The sequence below is a fragment of the Nicotiana tabacum genome, chromosome 15 (genome assembly GCF_000715075.1).
Source record: "Nicotiana tabacum cultivar K326 chromosome 15, ASM71507v2, whole genome shotgun sequence".
Classification (NCBI taxonomy): domain Eukaryota; kingdom Viridiplantae; phylum Streptophyta; class Magnoliopsida; order Solanales; family Solanaceae; genus Nicotiana; species Nicotiana tabacum.
The window spans coordinates 52,277,516-52,287,543 of NC_134094.1; the positions used below are offsets into that span (position 1 = coordinate 52,277,516).

At 34.2% G+C, this 10,028-nt stretch overlaps 1 protein-coding gene across 2 annotated transcripts; it reads left to right on the forward strand.

Annotated features, from left to right (window-relative positions):
- Positions 1-245: 245 nt before the first annotated feature.
- Positions 246-5,742, forward strand: LOC107814408 (OVARIAN TUMOR DOMAIN-containing deubiquitinating enzyme 1). Of its 2 annotated transcripts, XM_016639824.2 has the most exons (10): positions 251-384; positions 690-770; positions 1,427-1,644; positions 2,637-2,702; positions 2,774-2,857; positions 2,971-3,093; positions 4,751-4,803; positions 4,921-4,970; positions 5,056-5,156; positions 5,337-5,742. In XM_016639824.2, the coding sequence occupies exons 3-10, from the start codon at positions 1,477-1,479 to the stop codon at positions 5,580-5,582; spliced, it is 891 nt and encodes a 296-aa protein (XP_016495310.1). In that variant the 5' UTR covers positions 251-384; positions 690-770; positions 1,427-1,476; the 3' UTR covers positions 5,583-5,742. The 2 variants fall into 2 exon arrangements, with proteins under 2 accessions (XP_016495309.1, XP_016495310.1); XM_016639823.2 differs by lacking the exon at positions 690-770 and having other exon boundaries at positions 246-384.
- Positions 5,743-10,028: the final 4,286 nt, after the last annotated feature.

The following is a 10,028-nucleotide window of genomic DNA, read 5'->3' on the forward strand; positions in this document are numbered from 1 at the left end:
GGTGTTCAATAGGAACAACTCTTAGTTTATGTGTCTAAATGAAAAAAATGGACAAGTTTAAATGGCTACATATGTATTTAACCTTTTAAAATTTTATTTTATAACTCAATCATATAATTTAATAATACTTATATTATTTAATACTGTATACTTGGTGTATAAATATTTTTGTAGAAAAATAATGTGTTATGCTAAATTAAACTTAAAAGTATGGCTACATATGTGCAATCTTTTATTTAGCCTTTAGATTCCTCACTATACTAGTATACAATGCTAACCAGGGTAAGTTTACTTGCCTTCTGCCGTGTCCTCTGAATACTCTTCAGAAGTGAGAGATCGATCTTATTCGCTGCCGGGAGATCTGATTACTTTACTTGCTTTTAGGTACTCAATTTGCTTTTAATCCATGAATTTGGATTTCCCTTTCTTGATGTCATGTCCAGATAAAGAAATTGCTTATACCTTACTTGCTTAATATTTTACGAATTTCCGATGCGGAATAAGATTGACTAACTACGAATTATCTTTGTGATGCAAGTCGTTAAAAACACATTAACAGTTATAATTGTGTACTTGCACATAGTAGTGAGTATAGAATATTCAGATCTGAATGACTGTCCAATAAACTAATGCAGTTTCTCAATCATGTATCCGGTTAGTTATATTTAGGGAAAGTTAATTTGATACAGGGAAGAAAAACCTTTTGTGCGAGAAAAAAGGAGGACAAGCTTAATAAGTACTGAGTTGTTTTCTAAAATGGCATCATTCAGGTACATTTCAACCAGAATAATGTTATTATAGAGGTTATGGGTGAGGCAGTGATTCTTCTTGAATATGTGTCGATCTCTTTACAGAATTTCAATCTACACTTAAACCACATGACTACAGCTATTATGACACATCTAAATGCCTTGTTCTGCACTCTTTGAATTGTACTAGTTCTGTGATATGCTTTGCTGCAAAATGTTCTTCCCAATTCCTTACCGAGACGAAGGTTGGAGATTCAAATGAGATTCTTATCTGCCTGGACAGGTTCTTTCAATTGTGGAGTTAATACATTAGAAGCTCTTCACAATATTTTGCCACATATTTAGTCTCTTCAAGATAATTATGAAATTTAAGGCATTCCTCTATTTCTTGTTTCTGTTATCTCCAATTATTTCCAGTTCTGACTTCCCTGAATTACTCTAGGAATTTGAGCTTTTGTTAATACCTTTAGCATATAGATTCTTTGCTTCCAAGTTTTGGTAATATTTATTTTTCCCCCGCTATTATCAAGATTGGGGGTCTGCAGTGAGATATTTTAATTGTCAAATGCCTTTATATGCGTTCATACCATCATTGACATGTCCTTTTCAATTGTGTGCTACGTATTGTAAATGCAAAAGGAGTCTGATGTTATTGTGCAATTCAACTATGTCGTCAGTGTCCTTGAGCAGGAAAGATATCGGATCTGACCGTCAAACTAAGTAAAAGATGCAGGATCAGGAAGGGCATGTGGCTGATGCAGGAAAAGAAACATTGACATCTGTTCAAACATCTGAAATTGAAGATTGGACGAAATACAAGGATGATGATATTATGCAACAGCAATCTTCCATCCAGGCTGAACAAGCTGTAAAAACTCAATTTGTTGGTGATAAGGCAAGTGCTATCCTGTTTTCGAAGCATTAACTTATTTCTTTCTTATTGTTTACGTTGTTTATAGTCAAGGTACTAATTGGATTCGAAACCATCTAGCTCTCGGCATCTCAGTTCCCCGGCTTAACATATTAGTGTTCTATAATCAAGTTTGCTTGATTCCTGCATTTTTTATGTGTTGTATATGGATAGAACTTTCATGCATAGGACAGTAGGAACGAGTTAGTATTTTTTTGACTGGATGCTAGGTATTCTGTTAACAAGCTAGAAGGAATTTCTTCTTCTTCTGAAGGTGAGTTAATTATGTGTCTGAGGAAAATTCTTTATCAACGAAAATATGCTTTTGACATATTTTTGAGCTGGTTCTACCCTACTTGTTTCTTTCAATGTCTCTGAGGAAAATTCTTTATCAATGAAAATATGTTTTTGACATAATATTGAGCTGATTCTGCTCTACTTGTTTCTTTCAAGTGGAATATTGTTTTTCTTGATTCTTTCTGGAAACAAAATAAGTCATGGCTTATCAAGATGGGTACGACATATTCCTGAACGGATACATTCTGCTTGATTTTCTGAAAATTCACCTCGGTATTGCAAATGAGCAACTTATGGATAGTTTGAACAATAATAAAATGTTTTCTCACTAGGATTGAACTGAATACCAGATAAAATAGTCGGGAGCACAGTGCTGCCAGCAAGTGTCTTCATGCAATGTAAACCCTTTAAGCTAATTTCAGGACCTTTTTCATCTTTAAATCTTGCTGATGTATCATTCTGCAATTTCTCCTTCCTTTGTTTACCATTTCTTCTCTTTTAAAAGAAGTAACTTGCGTGTATATCTTTTAAAACTTGTGCTTTCTAGAACGCTTGGGATTGTTTAAGATCCATAAAGAAAATGTTGTAAAGAATTAAAAATATGCAAATTGTTGATATGTGTCTCTAATTACTTGAATACATTGATTAACTTGAGTATTTTGCGGGGGTGATAACTGCAGGAACCTTTGTCTTCATTAGAAGCTGAATACCATCTGGGAAATTCAATTTTGCTGAAGAAAATAAAGGTTTGAACATTATATCTTTGTCTTTGGGGTGATTGTTCTGTGTTGCTCAGTAGTTGATGTCACTTCTGCAGGTGCTGAGTGAACAATATGCTGCCCTTAGAAGAACACGTGGAGACGGGAATTGCTTTTTCCGCAGTTTCATGTTTGGTTATCTTGTATGCTTAAATTCTTATACTGCATTATATTTTGTAGAACATATGTGGTCTTCTGCGTGGACTTTGAGTTTTGGCATCTTTAGTTACTAAATGATCATGTATTTCAACTAAAGGAGCTCATTCTGGAATCACAAGATCAAAGTGAAGTTCATCGCATTAAAGCTAGCATTGAGGAATGCAAAAAGACACTTCAAAGTTTGGGTTATGCAGAATTCACATTTGAAGACTTTTTTGCGGTATTCTTGTCTTTCTACCTTGATATGTTTAAGTATTTGTTTTGGCATGTTAGGTGCATTTTGCGTAAAACTATCATGTCTTGATGCTTTAAATATAAGATTTTTTCAATCTACTTTTGTAGTGTATCCGGATATATTTAATCTGTCTAGTTTTTAAATGATGTACGATCGATTGAACACGACATGGAAACTTGTTGGTCAAAAGAATAGTTCACAGTTCCAAACTTGACATATAGTGTAATATAAAAGCTGCTCTCTATTCTCTAATCAATGAATTTTCAAGAGAAACTATTAAAGTATATGATCTTATCATCGTTAATTACCAGAAAATGTTACAAAAGCACAAGCTCCTCCTGATTGTGTTTTTGCTCCCAACTGCATTTTCAACAGTGTGCTAAAATTTTCTTTGACAAGTGTGAGATTTGTTGGCATTAACCAGTATTAGTTCGCATTTGGGTAGATTAGGTTGAACTCCCAGTTTCACTCCATTTCATGAAGAATGAGATTTGATTCTCTTGCATTCGTGAATTTGAACACTATTTCTCTTTCTTTTGGTTCATATCATGTTATTACAGTGCCAATAACTCTTCTTCCTTAGTTTTCCTAGCTTCATCTTTCTTGAAATGTGTTCCTACATCTTTTTATTTTAAGACCCTGAACCTTGATCAGTCCATCCCGCAGATACATATGCCAGGAAACCCTTGCTTGTTGCAGTTCTTCGCGTCATAATTTGGGCAAGGGCTTTTAGTTGATCTTCAAACACATTCCTATCCTGACCTTTCACGCCTTTAATTTATCTTTTCACATGTCTAAATCTTTTTGCTTCAAAATTTGTGGCAGTGCCAGTGATTTGACCAACAATCACTAGTGACTAGCCTGTATTTTCCATAAAGATATATACAATACAGTAAGGGCTCTTGGTTATTATGATCAGTGTTGTCAGAGGCGCGCTTAAGCGAGGCGCAATACATGTTGAGTGCTTCGCCTTGTCATCAAGGCTCTAAGGCATACCTTTTCTTGCCAATGGGCGTAATCTTGAAGAGGCGCAATGATATTCACTTTATTGTAGTTTTTTTTCAATTTCTTTTTTCATATATTTGTTATTCATGCTTATAATTATTAGTCTTGGATTACACATACATACTTTTTCTTCATCTGCGCCTTTCTTCATTGAAGCCCACACTTTATTTGTGCTTTGCGCTTAAAGCCCCAATGGACCTTAGAGCTTTTTGCGCTTTTCGCCTTTGATAATACTGATTATGATCATAGATGGGACGATTGTATTCCTATCCAGTGGTCAGTATCTAATCTTAAAATAAAAACCAGGGAAACTGCATGTCCAGGAGTTACACGCTCTCTTGACTAGATTACGTGTTTGTTTGGGGGTAAGTGAATTGAGAGGGGAAGATCTGATATTGATGGTATGTCGGATGAATGTTTTCGTGTTGTTAGAGCTTATATTGTGCCATGCTTTTGCCAACTATTAACCTTATCATTACTCATATATGTTGTATTCCATATAGCTTGAGTAGTCTTTGGTCGTCACCTTCATCCTTGCATCACCTACCACATTGGGATCTTGCATTTGTTCATTTTCTTTCGTTTGATTATGAAATTCGTCGCCCTGAGGCTCTGTCGTCTTTTTGGACTATCATAGTTATTCCTCGAGCAACTCGATAGTGTTCTTCAAGGTAGCGAAGATTCCATAAGGTTTGAGTTCTAAAATTCTCTTGACTTAGAGTTTCCATTTAGCTGTGCACTATCTTAATGCTTCCACTGGTCAACTGGAATCGGTACTCAAGGAGCAAAATTGGTTATTCATTGCAGTCATGACGAACTCCTACGCAGAAGTCGTGATCCGTCCATTTCTGACTATGGTGAGGGCCATTGGCAACCTTTTGTGAATGTGAGATAACGAAGTGTTGTATTCTTCTCTGTGACCTGATGATATGTGCTGTTTAGTTGTGATGTTCTTCAGATTTGTAACATCTGGTGAAATAAGGAAGCGCTCCGAGTTTTTCGAACCATTTATACTAGGACTAACAAATGCCTCAGTGGAGCAGGTTCGATTTTCAAACTTATTCTTGTACCAATGAACGTATGTTTATAACTGCCTAACTTTAACAATATCGTCCACTAAATACACTGACTTTTACGAGCACCTCTTCCTTACAACCTGTAATTTAAATTGTTGGCTCTTTGGTGTTAACTCGCTTTCTTTTTATTTGAAAATTAACACACAGTTTTGCAAGTCATCAGTGGAACCCATGGGCGAAGAGAGTGATCATGTGCAGATTATAGCCCTATCAGATGCGTTGGGTGTACCAATCCGTGTCGTATATCTTGATAGAAGCTCTTGTGAGAACAACAGCATCAATGTAAATCACCACGACTTTGTTCCTACTAGCGATGACATGGGGAATAGTGGTGATCCATCTATTACCTTGCTGTATCGCCCAGGACATTACGACATTCTGTACCCCAACTGATGTTCTTCATTTAGTTTGTGAAAACAATCTGACAATGAAAACTTGGCTCATACACTTTGGCATGTATGATCAATGAGAATACAAACTTGTGCTAACTTATCAACAATCTGTGTTCGTTGATCAGTGCAGAATTGTAGATAAGCGGAGCTTTCTTTATCCATTAATTTGTCTGTGCAAATTTCTTTAGATTTATGAAATAATCTTTCTCTAGTATCTTGATTATTAAAGACAACCAAAACAAACTGTATACTATTAGTGTATTCAAATATTTTTCAAAAGATCTAGTTGACGCCCTTAGTTTTCAATTGCAATAGTATTTTTATCTTTAATTTCTATATTTTTACATAATGTTTGTAGTAAGTCTTTATCTTTTATAAATATTTGAATACATTTTAATCTCTCAAACAATTAATTTTTTTTTGTTTTTTCATCCTTGTATAAGTTTAATTGTTTATATATTGAAATACATAATATTACTATTAGGACCGTAAAAATCAGGTGTCATACGGAAGTTAGCAAAACAAACCTTGAGCGACGATAAATCATACAACAAAGGAGAAATATACCAAAAGAGACACAAACATTTAACGTGGTTCGGTCAATTGGCTTACGTCCACAATAAAAGCAATTTAGTAAAACATGAACAAGAAATGGAGATAGAGAGAAGGAAGAGATTTTCTTCTTCAATTGTGTGTATTTTCCTATCTATTACAAGGCCTTTATATAGGCATGAAAAGTGAAGAAAAATATGTCATTGAATATGTCATTAAGCATAGAAATATGTCATTGAATATGTCATTAAGCATTTGAGAAGATCATGGAGGAAGGGTATATATCCACCATAATTTGATTTTTCTTATAACACCCCTCCTTGGATGTCCATAGATAATGTGCCTTGTTAAAACCTTATTAGGAAAAAAACCCTATGAGAAAAAAAATCTTTATGAAGGAAAAAAAGTACACATGTTTAGAAATACGCCTTTTGGTTGCCTCGTTAAAAACCTTGCAAGGAAAACACAGTGGAACAAAACCTTGTAAAGGAAAAAGAGTACAACGCGCATTAACTCCCCCTGATGAGAGCATCAATTCATATCCTTGAGCCTTCGCATCCCAATCTTGTACACTAGTTTCTTGAAGGTTGACGTCGGTAGAGATTTGGTGAACAAATCAACCATATTATCACTTGAACGGATCTGTTGCACATTGATATCACCATTCTTTTGAAGATCATATGTGAAAAATAACTATGGTGAAATGTGCTTCCCCTTTTACGAATCCTCCCTTCAATTGGGCTATGCATGCTGCATTGTCTTCATACAAAATTGTGGGTAGTTTGTTATACTTCAAATCACATTTGTCTCGAATAAGGTGTATTATAGATCTCAACCATACACATTCTCGACTTGCTTCATGAATAGCAATTATCTCAGCATGATTAGATGAAGTAGCCACAATTGATTGCTTAGTCGATCGCCAAGATATGGTAGTGCCTCCATATGTCAACGCATAGCCTGTTTGAGATCGAACCTTGTGTGGGTCATATAAATACCCAGCATCGGCATAACCAACAAGATCGGGACTGCAATCATTGCCATAAAATAATCCCATATCGGTAGTCCCTTTTAGATACCGCAATATGTATTTGATTCCATTCCAATGTCTTCTTGTAGGAGCAAAGCTATATCTTGTTAAGACATTAACTGAAAAAGTTATGTCAGTCCTTGTAATATTAGAAAGATACATTAGTGCACCAATTGCACTAAGATATGGTACTTCGGGACCAAGAAGCTCTTCATTATTTTCATGAGGTCGGAATGGATGTGCTTTATCCATATAAAATCGCTTATCATTTTAGTGTATGCCGATTGATGGACAAAAAATCCATCTTTCGTATACTCAATTTGTAGACCAAGATAAAATTTTATCTTTCCAAGATCTTTCATTTCAAATTCTTTCTTTAAATAGTTTACTGCTTTAGGAAGCTCTATTGCTTTAGAAAGCTCCCTAGGAGTTCCAATGATATTTAAATCATCAACAGACACGGTGATTATAACAAATTTAGATCTAGATTTTTTTATAAAGACACAAGGACAAATTGAATCATTCTTGTACCATTCTTTCAACAGGTACTCACTCAGGTGATTATACCACATGCGCCCTGATTGTTTCAATCCGTATAAGGATTTTTGAAGCTTTATTTAATAAATTTTTTTGAAAACCTTAATATGCTTCAGAACAATTTAAATCCTTTAATGATTTCTATTATACACATATCACGTTTTTCTTGTATTGACAGATTAAAACCTGAAATGCCAACATCCACCACATGAGAACATGTATCTATATAATCAATGCCAGGATATTTACAAATCTTCTTGTGATACAGGTCGTCTTTATATCTATCGACTTGACCTTTTTTTTCCGTACAAGAACACATTTATACCTCCACTGGCTTTATACTTTCAGGTGTTGGGACTATCCATCCAATTTCATATTTTTCAGGTGAAATCAATTTTTATTGCGTATTTTTCATTTGGCCAATTATTTATCTGTCCAAATTTCATGACAGATTTGAGCTCAAGATCCTCGTCAATATTAATAATATTGAGCGCTATATTATATTAACAATATCGTCGACGATCATTTTATATCGGTTCTACTATTACCCAATAAAGACATAACTTATTGAGATCTCTTTATCTTATTATTTTCAGGTACTCGAGCCTCTCCCATGAGGTCTTATGAAGTGTTATGTCGTGGTGCTCTTCTAGAGTACTTGCCTCCTTATTATGACCATCTTGAACATTTGCTCCTCTCTTTCTTCAAGGAATTTTATCTTTGGAACCGATTAGTCTATTATGCTTCATGCATGCCATAGACTCTATTCATTATGAACTTTATTTTATTTGGAGTATTAGCAGCTGAATATGACATTTAGCTTTGGATCAGCAAATATGCCTAGCAATATTTTGCAAATGAATTATCAATTGAACTTCAAATTCACATTTTCTCGTACGAGGATCTCGATGTACTCATAATAATTCATTACATGCATTACTTTTTCAACTGCCCATTTTCTCCCCCTATTGTTGGGATCACCAACACATATCCCTAGCCTTATTTGGGGATCCATCTTTGTGCATTGTGGTGGAATAATTAAATCATATAGCACATTCATATTTCTAGATGAAAATTATTTGGTTCCTGACCCTGAACCGATTGTGATAGGGAGAACTTATCATAACTTGGCTAGATGCATACAAGTGCATATTAAATAATACATCCCATACCAAATTTTGTTTTGTCAGTTTTGTTCTCAAAACCAATGGTTTAGATATAATTGGAGGCATACAATTTCTGCTAAACCAATTTGGATTTAAACCAGTATTATCAATATAAATCATCATAATTTATATTCTGGAATTGTGCTCTAATAATTTGAGCAATTAATCTTGCAAAAGCTAAACTGCAAGTTGATAACAAATGCACATGTGACCATAGAATAGATGCATCTATTAAAATTATATAATAGTAAACGGTCCACATGGAAGGTGACTGAGCCCATATATTTATCATCTTTTATTCATTCCAGAAATCAAGGGATTCAATCCTAATCTTAACTGGTATATCATAAGAATAAGCAGCACAAGAGAATTCTTGAAGAATGTTATATTTCTTCAATATATGCCAATGTAATTTTTAATTAATTTTTTCGCATCATAATTGAACCGAGATGGTCAACCGGTCATGCCAACTAATATTTATTTCAGTAAACCTCTAGTTTACTTGTGGCTTGTGATTGCATCATCATGCTTATACTTGTGTAGTACAAATAGAAGAAAAGTCAGGTAACCTTTCATATTTACCCGGTATGATTATAGTAATATAAAAATATTCAACCTTCTTTTCATTTATAGTCTCAATATGCCAACCACTTTGCCTAATATATTTGTAAATCAAAATATTTCTTTTGAGACTTACTACAATATTAATGTCACGAACAATTTCATTCATCCAGGTAGTAACAAATTAGTTCTTTTAGCGCTCTTAACTGCTTTTGTACTACAAGATCTTTTGTCACACCATCCATATAATGAATGTCTCCTTCACAAAGAGCATCATATCATAATAATTGTCATGTTCAAAATCATCATAAGCAAAATAATTTCTTGCTTTAATTTTATTTTTAATAACTTTCATAAGGCATGACAAAATATTTTTGGCGTATCACATGTATGCGACCAGTGATATATTCATGTAACTACACAGTAATATTTATTATCTTTCTTTGTCTCAAACCTCCCTTAGAAGTGAGTTGTAGCATTTATCCAACCATGCACAAGTACATTATTATGCATAATCTTTATCACATATATATTGTCACATTCACTTTCAGGAATGAGTATGCAATATTAATGTTTATCACAAGTCACATTCTCTTCAAAG